General features: G+C 39.9%; 1 protein-coding gene across 1 annotated transcript in view; it reads right to left on the bottom strand.

Moving 5' to 3' along the window:
* The window catches only part of grik4 (glutamate receptor, ionotropic, kainate 4), a 327,233-nt gene that overhangs the window by 129,211 nt on the left and 178,337 nt on the right, over positions 1-19,685 (bottom strand). Inside the window, exon 6 of the mRNA XM_028573124.1 lies at positions 418-582. Within this exon, the coding sequence (XP_028428925.1) occupies positions 418-582 (165 nt within the window). The remainder of the gene's footprint in view (positions 1-417; positions 583-19,685) is intronic.

Below are 19,685 nucleotides of genomic sequence, written 5' to 3'. Positions count from 1 at the left end.
CTATTTGAGTCTATCTCTCTCTGGGAAGTATGCTAAAGTGTGTGTGTGTGTGTGTGTGTGTGTGTGTGTGTGTGTGTGTGTGTGTGTGTGTGTGTGTGTGTGTGAGAGTATGGGTTAACTTTCTGCATGACCTTGGTGGGATAGGAGCGCTTGAGGTAGCACTGTCTTATATTACAGCTGTTATGTCCCTCGTCATCTATGGAGACAGAGAGTTGAACTACTACTCTACTGACCTGGTTGAACGAGACCTGGCGTACCACTGTCTCAACATACAACTTACATAGCATGAGTTCGTAAGCTTGAAATTCTACCACAATGTACACATATATTGATCAACAGACCCACATCAACTTTCACACACATCAACACTTTCTTTTCCACACCAATTCATAGGCATTTCTTCCCTGTGTTACTTACTTGTTTCCCCCATCTCATATTCACTGTCTCTCAGCAGTTCAAAGATGTCCACCTCCAGTTTGCCAGTGGTGGAGCGGTTACTGCTCCTGTTGATGCTGTCTTTGGCCAGTGTGATGGCCAAGCGCTCTCCTCTGCTGCATTCCATAGGGTCATCAAGGATGGCAGCTGAGAAGAAGGGAATCAAAAGGAGTGATGGGTTGTGAGGGTGAGTAAAATCATCAACAAATAAATCATCCACACTGGTAACTGCTGTTTTTTTTCCTCCACATTCATTAGAACTAGGGAGGCCCATGTGGCCAACGATCATTCAATCTGAAAAAACTGAGGACAGGGCATGTATTTTAAAGGCTTTTTTTTCTACAATAAAAGTTCAATCCACTGAAAGCTGTTTCCAAGGTGTATGGATTTATTAGCCCTAATACTTAGGTGACATTTTGTGCACACTGCTCTCCAATAATCTGGAGTGCCTACTATGGCAGGTACTGTTATTAATAAATCCATACACTTTAAGAGCAGCTTTTAGTGTTTGAAATCTACTTTTGTTCTAAAAGGCTGAGTGCTATTTAACATAAATATCTGATCTGTATAGTGAAAGCTTGAAAGCTTTAAAATCTTACAAAAATATACATTCATAACATACTGCAGCAAAAGCAATCAAAAGCATCTGTCGGTTGTTAAGCTTTCACAGAGGCAGTGTAAAGACTTGAAACTCCAGTCACTGCAGCAGCTTTACAGAGATGCTACACCATTTAAGTAATGTGTCCTATAACATTTTGCCACAAAAGCAATGAAGAATGATGAGACAACATGTTATAATGAGAAATGATTCATACACATTCTGTATGCATTAATGGATTTGTTGTATTGTTGTATAATTATCAGAAAGATTGATGCCTGTCTTGCATTTGGCTTAGCTAAGCCAATTTTAAAAAGGGACTAGGTGTAGATAATACACCCTTTTTATTTATTTTTTATGCAGCAAAATAATGTTATTCCATCACAATAAGACTCTAGATATTAAAAAGGATTTGAATCGTTCCATACTACATGATAACTATGGAGGGGTATATTTGTAAATTAATAATTAATTAATTCATTAATAATAATTAAAAAATTAATAGTATATTATAAATTCAGACAGAGGAGGAGAGAAGGGTTTTTTTATCCTAAATGTATCCTGTGACATTTAACAGCACATGTCAAATGTTCAATAATTTTTCAGTTATCAACACAGGAAAGAAACTGAATGACATACAGTAAATGCTTTTATATGTAGTCAATAAATGGCCTACCTTATACATTTATATGGTCTAACTTATATGGCTCATATGGTCTAACCATACATTTTTCCATGAAGATGTGATGCTTGACACAACAATTATATGCATTAATACTCATCTTGGTTATTAGTAAAAGTACTATTTCCAAGATCACTGAAATGTAATCATTTAAACATTTTACATGAACTACTTAATTATGTTTCAGCCTGGCTACATGAACAACTAACATTTATACAAACTACAACATACCTAAATAGGTTTATGCTCAAGAGTAAAAAAGGAAAACACAATTAAATGAACAGCAGATGTTTGAAAGCAGCCTTTGTAATTAAACCTCTGGGGCCTTTCCAATCTTTCAGTCGTCTGTTTCCTTGTGTAATAATGCTTGTATAACCTCAACCCTGTAATGCACAAAATATATACATCATTATTTTTACAGGAAAACTTGCTTGCTGCAACTATGTATGCTACAGGGATGTCATATGAATGTATAAATTGTTATACGACTATAAAGACAAAAGAAAAAACTAAACAGAAATTGAATGTTAATGAAATGTATTAACATTATCACACAGAGAACAATATTGAACAAGATGTTTGGCTTATAAAAATTGTTGTCCCAAATCTTGGCAATCAGGGGAAACAAAAATAAACTAAAACTAACAAATAAAAAACTATTTAGATTTTTTCCCCCCTGAAAAGTCCATACGCTTTTATCAATATCCTGTCTACTATGAGACATCAGGAGGCCAAATCACACTCATTTACACACCCAGGGCTGCCTGAATGACTTGCAGCTCTGCCTACAAACACACACACTACATACAAGGCCCCCTTTTTTTTATCAGGTAAAGGTTATTATATATATTGGCTGAGAGAGCTGCCTTTCTCCTGACATGACTTTATGTCCATTTCCCTGTCACATACAGACCCTTTCCAAAAAATTAGAATATCATGGAAAAGTTTATTTATTTCCATGATTCCATTCAAAACATTAAACTTCCATAGATCATAGATTCAGGGCCCACAACTTAAACTATTTCAAGTATTTAGTTGTTTATTTATACATAATTTGGACTTCCAGCTCATAAAACCCACGAAAACAGGATTTCAAAAAATTAGAATACTGTGAAGAAATCACCATTTACTTCTCAGTTTTTGCAGAAAAAAAAAGAAATTAAGATCACATCAAATCAATCAAAATATGGTACTTTCAAAACGATACGTCAATCTTCAATACTTGGTAGGGAATCCCTTTGCCTTAATCACTGCCTCGATGCACCGTGGCATTGAGGCAATCAGCCTGTGGCATTGCCTGGGAGTTATGGAAGCCCAGACTTGATGCTTGCTGTCAGCTCTTTTTTTTTTTTTGGGTCTGGTGCCCCTCATTTTCCTCTTGATAATACCCCATAGATTATCAATGGGGTTTAGGTCTGGCGAGTTGGCAGGCCAGTCAAGCACTGTGATAGCATGGGCATCAAACCAGGTTTTGGTGCTTCTGGCAGTATGGGAGGGGCCAGGTCCTGCTGGAAGATGAAATCTGCATCTCCATACAGATCCTCAGCAGAAGGAATCATGAAGTCCTCTAAAACTTTCTGGTAGACTGATGCAGTGACCTTGGATTCAAGAAAGCAGAGTTTACTGACACCTGCACTGGACATTGCACCCCAAATCATGACTGACTGTGGATATTTCACACTGGACCTCAAGCAGCTTGGGTTCTGTTCCTCACCCATCTTCCTCAAAACCCTTGGACCTTGATTCCCGAATGAAAGGCACACTTTACTTTCATCGCAAAAGAGGACCTTGGACCACTGGCCAACAGTCCAGTCCTTCTTCTCCTTGGCCCAGTTAAGACGCTTCCTACATTGGCTCAGGCTCAGAAACGGTTTGACCCGAGGAACCCGATAGTTGTAGCCCATCTCCCGGATGAGTCTGAATGTGGTGGTTTTTGAAGCTGTGACTCCCGCCTCATTCCACTCTTTCTGGATCTCTGCCAGATTCATGAATCTTCTCCGTTTGATGCCACATTTTTCCCTTCCACTAGACTTCCCATTGATATGCTTGGACACAGCACTCTGTGAACAGCCAGCCTCCTTAGCTATGAACTTTTGTGGCTTACGCATCCTATGGAGGGTATCAATGATGGTCTTCTGGCCACTTGTCAAGTCTGCAGTCTTCCCCATATTGATCCTAACTGAGACAATTGAACCAAAGTGAAGCAACTGAATGACACCTGGGAAAACCTGTGCAGGTGCTTTGAGTTTAGCAGATGAGTAGTGTGTGACACTCAGTTTAAAACATTCATGCCCTGTAAAATTTGGGCTGATTTCTTCACTGTATTCTAATTTTTTTAAATCCTGTTTTCGTGGGTTTTATGAGCTGGAAGTCCAAATTATGTACAAATAAACAACCAAATACTTGAAATCATTTAAGTTGTGGGCCCTGAATCTATAATCTATGGAAGTTTAACGTTTTGAATGGAATTGTGGAAATAAATAAACTTTTCCATGATATTCTAATTTTTTGGGAAGGGTCTGTAAGTCACATAAAATGTATCCATGTTTAATGCGCCCTGGGTGCACGCCTTATAATATTAACCAAATGTGCAAATGAGAATCTATGCATTATTTATTACATTCACGCTGTTGTCATTATTTTTTGCTCGTTCGTTCCACGTTTAGTGTATGTAGCAGCAAAGTAACACATTTTGGGTGCTACAGAATATATTTAATACTATAGTAATAGTGTATATAATAGAAGACTATAGATCTGACAGGATTTGAGGATGTACATCAGCAAAGGCGCTGGGCTACATCCACATAGACATCACTGCCCAGTGCATTAGTAGCCCTCTTTGGAAAGGCCCAGCTGTTAGCCTTCATGCTAAAGAATCAGAATGACGGTGGCTGGAAGTGATGCAGAGATATCAAACATTATGTAACTTGATTTACGGATCCATAATTATGGATTTGTTGTACAAAGACACTGTAGTTCCAAGCTGGATTATAGTGTTTCTGGAAGGCCTACAATCGCACGAAAGACCTCACTTAAATTGACCATCTCTCTGCTTCTAAACAAAAAAGTAAGTCTCTACACTGCATTGGTCTGAAGATATTGAATATTACATAAAACGTGTAGTTTGCTGTCATATACGACATCATCGGCCTCAGGAGGTTAACGTAATTAAACTGGGTTAGCGCAAAGGTCCTCAACTTAAATAAACTTTAATAAACTGTGTTTGGTAGATTATTTCTCTGTGGTAACAATGCTTTTTGGCGGCGCGCACAGTCGCAGCGACCCGGAGCTCCCTCTGTGATAGTGGCTTTAGTAAAACCATAACCTACACGCGAACAGAAATCTTGCGTCTGAAAGACTGTTGTTTCGGACGTGCACCCAGTGACTATGGATCCCACTGGATATATATATATATATATATATATATATATATATATATATATATATATATATATAAATAAACACACAGGTCAGACACGCTTCATACCATCTAAACATCACCAGCCAGATCCCTCAGAGCACGGGACATAGCGCTGAGATCAGGGGACAGGGAGGAGTACAGGAGGGCAAGGGCCAACCTACACAGAGGCATCACATCTGCTAAGCGGAAATACAAACAACGCATTGAGGACAACTTCAATGACAACAACCCTCGTGCAATGTGGCAGGGTGTAAAGAACATTACTGGCTATAAACAGAGCAACAGTAACACCACCTCAACTGACTCCTCTCTCCCAGACCAGCTAAACATCTTCTTCGCCCGCTTTGAGGACTTCAGCTCCAGCTCCAACAGGGTACCGGACCCACATACAAGCACCACCTCCTTAGAGAGCGACCAGCCACCCTCTCTTCTGACCTACCAGGTAAAGAGAGCACTACACAACATCAACTGTAATAAAGCAACAGGGCCTGATGGGGTTCCAGGACAAGTGCTGAAGGAATGCGCTGACCAGCTCGCTCCAGTATTCACACGCATTTTTAACCTGTCACTACAGCAAGCCATAGTCCCCACCTGTTTGAAAACCGCCACTATAATACCAAAAACCTCAGCTATCACAAGCCTGAATGATTACCGGCCAGTGGCACTCACGCCAGTGATCATGAAATGCTTTGAGAGACTGGTACTGCCCCACATCAAGGCCCACATCCCTCCTGACTTTGATCAATATCAATTTGCATACAGGACCAACAGATCCACTGATGACGCCATCTCCGTAGCACTGCACACAGCCCTCACACACCTGGAAACCCCCAACAGCTATGTTAGGATGCTATTTATTGACTACAGCTCTGCTTTCAACTCCATCAACCCAGACAAATTGACTAATAAACTACAAACACTGGGTCTAGGAGACCTTCTCTGCCGGTGGATCAAAGACTTCCTCACTAATAGACCCCAGCGTGTCAGGATCCGCCATCATACCTCCTCTAGCATTATTCTCAACACCGGCGTCCCCCAGGGCTGTGTCCTCAGTCCAGTCCTTTATTCACTCTTCACCCACGACTGCACCTCCTCCCATAACTCCAACACCCTCATCAAATTTGCTGATGACAAAACCATAGTTGGACTCATATCAGACAATAACGAAATAGCTTACAGGAAAGAAGTCCAGACCCTGTCAGCTTGGTGTACCGACAATGACCTCAATCTCAACACCAAGAAGACAAAAGACATAATAATTGACTACAGAAGGAACAAAAAAAACCACAACGGACTGTGTATCAACGGGAAGGAGGTGGAGAGGGTGGCAAGCTTTAAGTTCTTGGGAGTGCACATTGCAGAGGACCTGACCTGGAGCCAAAACACCTCCCATACCATTAAAAAAGCCCAGCAGAGGATGTTCTTCCTGAGGACCCTGAAGCGCAATGGGCTCCCTCAGGAACTCCTGATGCGCTTTTATCGCTGCACAATTGAGAGCACCCTGACATACTGCTGCACCGTGTGGCACTCCAGCTGCACTGCAGCAGACAGAAAGGACCTGCAGCGGGTTGTCAAGACGGCTGAGAGAATAATTGGCACCCCCCTACCAAACCTGAGTGAACTATACTCAAGCAGTCATCTTACACGGGCCACAAACATCAGGCAGGACACATCGCACCCCGGACACTCCCTGTTCACCACCCTCCCCTCAGGCAGACTGAGAACCCCCAGTACACGTACAAATAGACTCCGAAACAGCTTCTTCCCCAGAGCTGTGAACATATTACAAAAATCACACATATAGCCACGCATACAAACATAAAAATCTCTCACTCCCTCAGTGCAATCGTATTGTGTGCAATAACTGCTGTGACAGTTTTTAGCCGTTTTATCTATTCATTGAGAATGTGTTAATGGTAGTGTTAGTGTATGTGTATATGTGTGCGTGTACTTGTATGTATGCATACTCTGTATGCATATGTATGTATGTACATGCGTACGCATGTATGGATGTGTATGTGTATATGGGTGTAGCTATATTTTTATCTTTATTTTATCTTTTTTTACTCTATGCTGCTATTTGGAGAGGATTTCTCCAACAGAATGTTGTTGTATTGCATACAATGACAATAAAGATCTATCTATCTATCTATCTATCTTTGTGGGATGAGCAGCAGTGCTGAGTATGTGGGTTGCGCCCATGAAAGATTTGCCAAATAGTAACGTACTCACAAAAGTGTGAAATTAATAAGACACAATAAATACAATTAAGTAAAATTTGGTTGAAATGTAAAAGTACTGCAGACTATTCATTAAAGAGAAAATCAGGTTGAGCGTTCGTGACTTTAAGCTTAAATCATTTCAGACGTGCAGAGCTGCATACAGAGCTGGATCGTGTTTGAAGTGACCTTTTCCCTGCTGATCACACAGTTGGATAAACAACAACTAGCTCTAGCTTGCAAAGATGAGACATATCCACTCATCTGCTATCATCACGGGGAGTCACAGTAGGCCAATATCTACAACCAATTAAAATGCTTTGCAAAGAAGCAGAGTGTATCAGTGACAGTTCATCCAAGGTTGCACTTGTGTCTGTCTGATGGAAAATCTGTGGACAAAGGGCATCCATTTCTTTATGCACTTAACGGACACCCTCCTGATCACGTACAGGCTTTACAAGTTTAAGAGTTTTAAATTCAAATATAAAATCCAGCTTCATAAATATTCATCGTTGGACTTCTCTCTGAGGATCAACACTTCAAATCCAGAGGAATACCCTGTGATGGTGATTAATGTCTACACAAAAGCAAGTTTAATTTCTTGTCAAGATCATGACTAAATATATTAGACCTCTGATGTGCAATTTGTCCATTGCCATGTCTTACACCCAAATATAGTAGTGTTACATCCATGGACTAAAGCTGCTATAAACAATATCTTTATATTAACAATGGATCAAATGACTACATGTACTGGTGGAAAAAGGGGTTGCTCAAAGTGACAAACCCCACAGAAAATGATTGTGGTTGCCCTCACCTTGATGGTGCGCTTCAGTGTCTTTTAGCTTATTTGGTTCTATGGCCCACAGCTTTACTGTTTTGGTTCACTGGCACTGCTCTTATCAGCATTATTTTCAGATGCAGGCAGCACCACCAAACGCTACCTACATGATAAAATCAATCTTGTGTTTACAGCTTGTTTCCACTGCCCCAAGTGGTCCAAAATATCAGTAATTGCCATTAAACAAAAACAAACCTTTCAAAATGATTACAAATTATTTGACTTTATTGTTTTTTTAACGTGTATGTGGGAGGCCAAACTATGAGGCTCAATAGCTATGTTGTATAGCCATATTGTGGAGCAGATTTTAACAACCAATGTTCTGTTGGACAAAATGAAAAAAGGTACACTACTTAAGCTTCAGTTGAAGAAGCTCGATTTGTTTTGGTTGTCTGAAGGTAATATACAGAGCTGGCTCTTTGTTGAGGAGGTTTGTGTCTTGGCAAGATATATAGAAAATGCAACTAAGGCAACTAAGACAAAGAACACTGTATCCAGCATGAGACAATTTTTTTGTTATGGAAAAGAATGTTTTGTTATTGCTGTCCAGTGTCTTGTAAGCCCACATGGGCTGGGTACCATATGGTGCAGGACACGGAAATAAACAAATCAATCAATTAGCCACAACTGAGAATATCTGTTATAACAAACTGGGCAGTATACTGCTTTATACCGTATACCGGTATTAATTTCCCATATGATATTAATTTTTCTTATACTGTAATACCGGTGCATTGCCGCAGCGAGCGCAACGGCTGAAGTAATCTGTGAGTGAATTGAGAACGAGAGCCCTGTTAACTGCGTATCCTTCTCACTCATGGTAGTAACTTTATAACACAACAATTAATAACTCACAACTAACTCTCTTTAACAGGATAAAACACCATAGCACACAACAATTTGTGACTTAAACAATTTCTAACACTAATAATTTTACATTTACAAATGTACACAGCCGGACAACATGTTGGGAAACATTATAGCTGCTAGCTAGCCAGGTAGCATAACAGTCTGTTAAATTGGGAGAAGCTCCGGTCGCTAATGCACATTCAAGAACAGAGAAGAAAGTTAGAGGATGAAGAAAGACCAGAGATACACCAGAACAAGCTAATCACAGCACAACACCCCTGTTTTAAACCTGTCTCTCTCTGCTGCTCTGTTGTCATTTCAGGCCAAGAACACAACCCTCCTCCTCCTCCCCTTGCTCCTCCGGTCTCCATCCTGCACGGCTCCTGGTTCCTCCTCCAACCAGACTGCCGTCGGCTCCTCGGTTCGATATTCGGGTTCCTCACACCGCCATCAGTGTCTAGACTCCATCGGGGGGGATCAGCTTCTGGCCTTCTAACCCCCTAATTATATATAATTTAATAATGATGGAGTCTAATCTCCAAAGACTGTAAATGTCATATCATGCATTTGTACAATAAATCTTTGCATATCTGCAACAAAGTCTTGAAATATAAGATTGAAATAAAGGTTTTGTGTCTGCTGTTATACATTTTCCACCTCGCTCTGCCTTTTGTTCTTAAAATTCATAATTGCTGTGTTGACATGTCATGTTTCTTCTGTGGGTCCCTGTGTTTTTATCTTTTGTTTCTCCATTCATTACATTTTAAACCAATCAATGAGTAGCACAGAGGTACGCTAAGGCGTAGCGGGTTGTGGACTGTGGACGACAGGCTGAGTGAAAAGTAGGTATGAAATGAGAATTCCTCTGAGGTAACACAGGGAAAGGCTTTTATCGGGCTTTTAAGCATCTCCCACAGATGTTATCCTTATGTAAACATGTAAACCCCTGGCTGATTTTAATCATAACACAATTTAACATTAAAGAAAAACAGCATCAAACCATTATGCACAATCTTCGCCTACGTTTTCATTCACGAAAAACAGTCCTGTATAAAATATTGAGAGCCCTTATTGTTTTGAGCAATTGGAGCAAGCATTTCTTTCGCCTTTGTTAGAAACACAACTGTGCACCTGTTCTTGTAGATGCACATACACACTCATACTGTACACATACAAACACTGCCATTGACATGTCTGTCATTTTGAGTCCTGCATTTAGAGCTGGAAATGATCCATCTGAACATGTGATTTACACCAAAGTGGAAACGTGTTTACAACTTTATAACTTCACTTACTGCAGTTGCCTATCCTTCTCATTGCTTATTCCTTCTGAGTGAACAAATCACAAGAGACAGGGAGGTTTGTGAGGTGTAAGATTTGGGAGAGCAGTGAAGAATTGCTGCTTAATGCAAGTCAGAATCGAGGCATCTGGACCTTAAGCTGTGTCAGGGGTCCTGCTCTGTGAACATTAGCAATGGAGCCCTATTGTTGTAGACAAGAGGGATGTCCCAAAAAAACAGGCTTGCATTGCCTCGTTGTGGGAGCGATGCTTTTTGTGACAAAGATGCTAGGAGTGTCCCTGAAAAGTGGCAGCCAAGGGTAAAAAACTCATTATCGTTTTGAAGGATCTGCTGGCTTCTCTATTAACTAGATGGCTGCATTTCACATTCCATCACACCAAGTGCTAAATGCAGATCAAATGAACTAGCGCTTCACCTACTGTACAAGGTAATTAATTGTAATGTGCTCTCCAACTTTGATTGTGGGGAAAGCCATTATCTTATACGGAAAGTGGAGTTCAGAGGGACTTGGTATTTGATCAAATAAACGCATATTTTTATCGCATATTTCAGACATAAACTGTGAAAGTATTACAGGGACAGACATATGGATGTTTGACCTGTTTCTATTCATACAGTACTTGTTTCAGGTTTCCGCTGGTAAAATAAATCACTTATCTATCTACTGAAAGTATACACTGAGGACTTTTGCCATGAATAGACTGAGCATATGTTTTATTCAAGACCTTTTCCTCTTTGTTCTTCTGTTTTATATGATATTCTTAAATTGTATCTATTTAACTTTGTAATCATATGGGCAATCAACTTTTTTCTTTAAATTACATCAATTACCCTACCCTCAGGGAAATATATCACCCTCTAAATCCTTGTTCACAGATGGTACATGTAAAAGTCTGTTTCCAAAGCTCAAAATACATGTAAGCCCAGGATGCTCCAAGAGTCTTGTCAAATATTTTTAAGATCTCTTGGCGGCATTCTCACATCCCACCCTGTCAGTATCTTCTTTGATGATACATTAATCTACCTTGTAGGTTGTGAAAATATGCAAAAATGTGAACAAGCATGTGATAAGAGTAGACAGTCTGTTTAAAAGCCTCTATCCAGAGTCCCATTAAGGACTTAAATACCTTATATTATACTCATTTTCAGGTTCATAATTGTAGGTTTACGTGGTTTAATAAAAAAAAAAAAAAACACCATATTTTTGTTGTACTGCACATTGCTGCAGCTCCTCTTTAAACCCTGTGTGTTGAGCTCTCTGTTTTAGCCACAGAGTGAGGCATCTCACTTCTGTACCATCTTTGTTGGGAGTCGCACATGCGCAGTACCTAGGTCAGCACTATTACCCAGTCAGAAGCAGAGTATGAGGGTGTGCCGTGCTAGCAGCTATAACGTGTGTTACGAAGTGACTCAAAATGATGCGCGTTTGTCAGGGAAGTAAAGGCTGGATGGTAAGTCCCTTTGGGGTGGACTTTGGGCTTTTTTTCTTTGTAAACCTATAATGTGCACAAAAGAGATATATAACACAATAAAGTAAAGGGAACAAAGTCCCAAAGCATAATATGAGCACTTTAAATAATTACATGTAATAATACACATTATGTTTGATCATTTCATTTTGAGTGACCCTGTATAATTCATGTTGAGGTATATTAGGTCTGTAATCTAACTGGGATTCAGAGATCATTGGACAAGTGGTACACAAATGAATTTTAACCTGGAAGTAGTGATTTGAAGACAGATCACCTCAAGTGCTCTATTTTTTAGCAAGCTGCATATCGGGCCTTTGGATTATTCGTTGGAAATGCTCCTTTCCACATATCCTGGCATCGACTTCTACTTTAGCAACTTCATTAGAGGTCTGCTTGTTTTGTTGTAGCTGGCTGATTAGTCCACCCTATCATGTGTTCAGGAGGGATCAGATTTGTTTTTCCTGAAAACATGCCAACACACAGATACAGAGCTGTGTACTAATGCAGGTTTGTAAAGGGCTAAAAGCATCAATGAAGAAGCCACATGGGCCAGACCATGCACTTGGATGCCTTTTAAAAACACAAAATAACAACTCATGAGCTAATCAAACTCTAATGTGGGAAATTGACTCTGCTTTAATATACCAGATTTAATTAATTGGTTCATGTATAAAACATAAATCTTACGGTTAATACTTGGAAAACCTGTGTCTGATTTAAACTGAAAGTATACAGCTCAACCAAAGGCTGCAATTCAAATAGAGACCTCAATTTATATGAGACATAGAGAACAGTAAATGTGAAGATCATGGACTTTGCAATTTGAAAAAGTAAAGGGCTGTCCTCTCTCACCACTTCCATTCGTCTGCCTTTTAGTTTAATGGGGTTGTACATGTTGCCCTCTTTTCACTGAGGGAGGCTAAAGGGACTGAGGATGGTGATTAAAATAAAAGTTGTTTTTTTCTCTTTCAAAGGTGACATGTGGGTATTTTCAAGGTTATGTAACTTTACATTGTCCATTTTATTTTTACCAAAAAGGTCAGTCTTCACTTTTATCAAAGGAGGATATACTGTACTGCACACAAACACATCCTACGCAGTCAAAAATCACAGATTTTGAAATCTACTCATCCAGATGCAAACGGCTTGTCCCTTTCATTTCAAAGACATCATTAGAAGGGCTTGTTTCCTATTGCGATTTCCTTTTTTTTTTATCTATGTAATATATATATTTGGTATTTTTAACATTCGATAAACAACATCTCTCATTTATTTGATGGTTGCTTTGACGTTAATTAGCAGAAACACTAGACAGCTATTTTAGTGTCAGATATTTGCCTGTTTATTTTTGAGGGTGTGAATGTGTGTGCATGTACCTGTGTGTGCCTAAACGCCCATGCACTTGTGTATGTCAGCAGATGAAAATGCTGTGCGTCATGCTTGTCTAATAGCTGTTTTATTCACTTGGAGCAGCATGACTGCGAACTATACCACAGCCAATCTGTCTGCCTGTCTGACTGCATGGCAAATGGAATTGCTAGTTCCACACTTTAATCTATCTCATCCGCAAGTCCTGTAGTGTGCAGTACCGAAGGAAACGGAGGTGCGATCTTACATAATTAGAAAGCCTCGCTCACGGAAGACCTGGAGACAAGAAACTGGTTTCCCGGATGCCACATAATGTAATTATAACCCACACACACCTATCATACTGTGTGTAAGTGGATTGATGTGTAAAGTCTCATTAATCTGAGGCTGAATGCTAACCCGACTCTACTGGCCTGTAAATTGTAATAGTAAAGTCATTATCATGTGAAGTCATTTCAGTTAACGCATATTTAGTCTGCAGTTTATACATTTCGTGTTGTCACTGGGGGTCAACAAGGAAAATAGTTAAAACCATAAAGATATAATTCAATGTCATAATTGTTGACAGTCAACAATTATGATAATTGCTGTAGAAATCACAGTTCTTGTAAATAAAAGGAAGCCTTTAGTAGAGTCTCTCTGGGCCTGTGAACGTAAAAGCCATAGACTGCCATTGTTTTCCAACTTCCTTGTACAAAGAACCTGCGAGGGCTGATGACAAAGAGTGAAAGGCAACATGGGATAACGAGATGGTAATTAGAAAGCTGTAGTCTTACAGTTCTTCTTTATGGTTTCTGACAGCATTTCCTGGCAGACCACCCTTTGCCTTATTGGTTGAGAGACACAGGACATCTGAGAATAAAGCTTCTGCTGTTGCTCTCACAGAAGCAAGGTCATGTAATTATCACATAATCACACCATTACACCAATATGAGCAACGTGGTAATGACGGATGATAAAACATTTCAGTCAATGGATTTTTAAATACCAATCCACCAGTGTCGTCCTATGAAATGGATCGATGTGGATGTAAGATGAACTGTAAAGCAAGGTTCAAATACTTCATCATGGAACATCAATATAACCTATACAAGGACCAGTGGTCAGTCTATTGTATTAAACAAAAAAGAAAAGACAGAGGAAAAAAGAGAGAGCATCTACTGTAAGTCTGAGTCCCAGAATACACTGCACTGTGATTGTGGATGAGAAAGGCAGGGTGATGACAGCTGTCTCAGATAATAATCGCTGGTTGTATGTGTAATAGCCAAGTGTTGCCATATCATGGATTCTCTTGTGTGCACTTTACATTTCGTCTTGCATGTCTTGGTTCACGCAAGGCGTGTTTTTATATCAAGTGTATCTAAATACAGTATATATTTATGATCTGGGTTATGACTGGAGGCTCATTTCACTCAGGGGAATAATGAGCAGGGTCTTATACAGCAAGTCTGTGAGACAGGACTCTTGGGAAGGTGGGTGCATTTGTTTTACCGTTTACTGTGTTTGGCTGTGTGTCTCTCTATTTAATTTCTGCTCCACTTCAGCTTATTACCTGGCACAACTGCAATGCCACGCAGCTTTAAAAACAACAGCTAGCCAAGTGCAAATACACAACTAGCTGATGCAGTACCATAGAGGCTTTAGGAGCTACAGAATCTGCTGAGGTTTATGCAGAAACACTCAGGAATGGCAGCTGTAACCTTTAACAGCCTCTTTTACTGACACTATTCAACCCAATCAAATTAAACCCAAGATCACACAAATAATAACATCGCTGTCAGGCAGAAACCTTGTATTTCCATATTTTGTCATTTTATTTTATTTTCCTAAATCAATGCTATTGGTCACCCTTTATGTCTGTCTGTGGGTTTTACAAATATTTGAATAGCGACAAGGAGATTTTATCTCCATGTTGAAGGTAAAAGCTCAATATGATGGTTTTCAAATGACCTTTTTTCCATTTCCTGAAAAGCAATGTTTTTTTGGCATACAAGGTTTTCACCTTGTAAAGTAAAAGTAAAAACACTTTATATTATAAATTATATTTTATCTTATTTTTTCCTAACTGCAATGATAACAGCTGCAAAAGTAGTTTGGAGAGCAGTGTTTCTCCACTTAACTAACAAAAAGATGCAAAGATGCCATGTGTGACATGCTTGAGCTTGTATAACGGATGAAAGAAAAAAAAGAAATATTTGGCACAAAAACATAGAGATTGCAGATGGTCGAAATGCTGCAGATGTTGACATGAAGTATTAAAGATCCAATGGAAGCACAGCACAATATTTCCCTCCTGCTATTGTTAAAACATTAGCACCAGCTGAGTTTTGCCAGTAGCTGCAGAATGACATCAGATAAATTGAAAGCACAGAAGTTGTTTACAAAAGGGTTGCACCAATGTCAGTATGATTACAGGACATCCACAAAGCATAAAATGGAGTCAGTGTGGAGAACCTGTCACTGGAGCACTCAGATTGATGAAAATGGACATGGCTCAGTGGGTAAGGGAGTGGCAGATGCCAAATGAGAAAAATTATGGTGGATAAAAAATAAAAACCAGCAATGTGAATGACTGGCTTGGCAATACCATTTTGAGACACAAGTTCATCCTCATGTGTGAATATTGTGCAGTCGTATTATTTATTATTTATCCACTGGCAGACTGATGCTGCTATTATGTTCGATTCCACTCCCACTCGGTTGGAAAAGTCTGAAAGCAATTTATCAGTACAAAGTAGCCTGTCTACTTCTTTTTCTCTGAATCAGCTGAGCGAATGCTCCAAATCCTGATGTCTTCATGCCAACTAATGACCATGCATTAGTAGTATTTGGCAAACATTTTCAACTTTAGAAAGAATGGGTTATTTCTCACAGCGTTGTGATGGAGAATGAGCAACGGTTGTCATGGAAAGACAGCAGGCAGTATGATTCATTGTGCCCAGGCCACACTGGCATGAGCTTGTCTCCAAAGACACAGGCACACTGGGTGTCTATTCCTCGCACCATCAATCTGAAGTTCTTGAGATGAAGCTTGCTTTGCAGCTAGGGGTACCTGCTGCCTCACAGCCATACTGTTGGCATATGCAGAAGTGTTTTAAGATTGGCAGAGTAGAGAGAATTTGTAACTTTAGCACATCCTTTTGTGTTAATTTAAAACGAAGGCCAGCACTCTTTATCTTTCATATCATTCAGCACAAATTACATTAAGCATTTGGGCATTATTAATTTAGTCAAAATGAGACTTTCTGCTGGGCCCACACAGCACTTGACATACTAGATGCCATTGGACAGTGCACTTATTAAAATTCACGCTAGCGGCTTACTAAGCAAGGGGCTGAGTGTGTGGTTACGTACGTACCAGTGAGACAATGAAATACACGGTTGATTTAAGTAATAAATCCATGAGTGTGACAGCTTTTCAGATGCCAGAACACTGCACTTCGTAATAATACTGAAAATGTTATAACTCTGGAAAGGGCCCACAGTGGCAATCGTAGCTAATCTAGCATGAATGCTTGTACATATTTGTTGGGCCAATGCAGCTCTTTGCCAGAAGACATAGCATTGTGTTACAACAAAAGCCAGGCATTCCTTTGGTGGTGACCCTGTAACCCCGCTCTGCCAACGCATTGGTCTCATTGAAATCAATGAGGGGGCTGTTTATTTTCACGCTTTGCTGATGCCAGTCTTAACATGGTATTACAGTTTAGTATGCACTGTTGGTTCCCTTAAAAGTGCACTAAAATCCCTGAAAACATATGCATGCTTTATGACAATTAGTGTATAATAGATAGATATTATAATAGATGTGACACTCACAGCAGAGCTTTAATTGACAAAATGACGGCCAATCACTCACTGCGGATGACGTGAGTGGATTGTGAACATTAACAGTAACAGCTGCCGAGGGTCGGCTGAAAGTCACATCGTGATAGTAAATTTAAGAGCTTGCCATCAAGATTGGGTCAGTCCTGAAAACAATGATAAAAAAAAAAAACAAGCATACAGTAGTTAACCTTTGCTGCCTCCAGCCTGCCCACAACACCTGACTCACCCTGATAGAGCTGGTTGACAGCTCTGTCACTGTCACTGCCATGATAATAAATCAGGATTAAAAGAAAAAAAAAAAAAAAGGAAGCGGTAGCAGTGAAAGAAAGCTATGTGGACATCCATTCCTTCATGGAAGGATGACTTCCCCTGGGTCAAACATGACGACAGAAATAGAAACACGGATTGCGTGGTGTGGTGCCAGCTCCTGTCAAAGCTGGACATGAGGAAGGAGATCATTCTTTAAAGGCTGTAAAGTCTCACGAGAGCCATGACAAAAGTCGGTAACACAGACGGACAGCACCGACGAATCCCGGCTCCACCACTTTATAAATTCTTGTACAGTTTGGATACGTTAAATAAAGTAGTAAATGTGACAGTAAGAAAAAATAAATCAATTTTTTGTTTTCTTTTCATTACATGCTATTACAATTATAGCATTAAATTAAATTAATTATTACATTTTGATTGAACCAATAAAAATGACTGGGGGGGGGGTAGTTTTATGAGACACAGATTAATTAGGGCCACAGAAATAAAAATGTTAACAAGAAAACTTTGACAGTGCTGGTTACATTTGATAAATGGTAAGAAGCAAAGGTGTAAAAGGAAATTTATTTGGGCGTGGGGATGTTAATAAGCCTTTGAATAGTTTGTTTTTCTTCAGTTCATCAGTAACACCTTCACTGGTCCAGCTCTTATTATACAGCAGAATAGCTATGTGTCTGTGTGGTTCTCTAATGGGGGCAGAAAAAAGCTTTAACTCAATCACTTGAGAGAAAATGGCAGCACCTGGTGCACAGCCTGTGGTTCAACTTCCCAAAAATTCTCAGGACAATTTCAATAAATTATGACACAGCCTCTTTCACTGTCTCTCATACACACATGGTCATACATCCACACAGCAGTTTACTTTCTGTTCCTTTAAACCACCCCTACCTCCTCAGTCTGGGTGCCAGAGGAGGAATTAAATTCAAAGTAATAGGCCCTTCTGACTAAAGTAAAATGGATGGGAGGAAGAAAGCTGGAAATTAATGCCAAAAGCGAACTTTCACTTTCAGTTTAAATGTGTGAAAATGAATGATAGTTTGGACAGAGAGTCAGAGTGACAGACACAGGAATAGGAAAGAGATTTAAAGGGATAGTTACAGACTGAAAGAAATAGAAAAAGAGAAAGAAAGTGACAGGAAGAGATGGCGACAGATAAAAAGACAGAAAACAGTGATACGGACAACACACTGTTGGAGGGTGATGTCTGTGGCACAAGAATAATGTCGATGGTGATAATGATAATGAGGAAAAGGGCGGTTATTATGATAAAAACAGCGACAGTGTGGCGGTTTTCAGTTCGACTTCTGGACCTAAGGGATGAGAGACAGGCAGGCGGGCTGGCAGGCAAGCAGACAGTGAGTCCTGGGGGAATTCCAGCTCTCAGTGGGTGTCATTACCTGTCAGTCAGCATATCTCCCTCAACAGGCCTGGCCTACAGATAGAGCCACTGGCATGTAATTGTCTAGAAGGTCAAGGGAGACCAGCGGACGGTTTGATGAGAGGAAGGTTAAGAGGGAGAAAAGAGAGAACAGAGCGATGTGGATGACAGAAAGAAAGATGTTTTTTTTTAAAGACATTGGCTTGTGAAAAGGAAAGGAAGTAAGTGCTTGTCACCTCCTGGGAAACTCCTGATAGAGCCTGAAAATGGTATCCTATAGTGTACTGTAATAGCATTTAATACCTGATGTAACCTCAGAGACAAAAAAAAGACAGCCAACCAAAAACAGCCATGTGCAGACTGATAAGAGCCTCTGGCATTTTGACATGGTAGTTTAACATACAGTAAAACTGACCTTTATTATTCAAGAGGATGCCTTACAGTGGATGACATTTAATGGATAGACCTCAAACAAACCTCATACATGCAAAGGTCAATGCAGATGCCTGTCCTGTGCAATGTCAATGCATTAGCTAGTGAGCTTGAGGACACTAAATGGCCAAATCATGAAACAGGTGGCCACAAGTTTAAATTGCTTACCATTATGTAAAACAGCTGTTCACCCTATTCATGAAGGCAAACAGCTGTTCACATTGAACAATGTGATAGCAGACTTTTCACTGTTGAAAGAAAGTGAGTGAAAGACAATCATCTGTGATCTATTACGATACAGTCTATGCATTGCCCATCCTCTGTCCATCTGTTTTGTATATGATGACATTTTAAACACCATGGATGGATGCATCTTCCTGTACCACTGATTGGCCTGATCAGTAAACTAATTATAAAAGGTAAACACATGGCGCTATAGTTATATGGAGGGCACCACAATAGGGCCATATAGTTTATTTGAACTGCAATCATGTCTTCATGCTCAGCTAGTTTGACAGAGATCAGAAGATGTTTTGACAGACAGAAGTGCCCCCAGTGGCAGACAGATCCACAAGCAAAGGATACCACTAT

This window comes from Perca flavescens, chromosome 3 (assembly GCF_004354835.1).
Source record: "Perca flavescens isolate YP-PL-M2 chromosome 3, PFLA_1.0, whole genome shotgun sequence".
Taxonomy (NCBI): Eukaryota; Metazoa; Chordata; class Actinopteri; order Perciformes; family Percidae; genus Perca; species Perca flavescens.
Note: the sequence above shows the minus strand (reverse complement) of the source record. Positions and strands in the feature narration are given on the sequence as shown.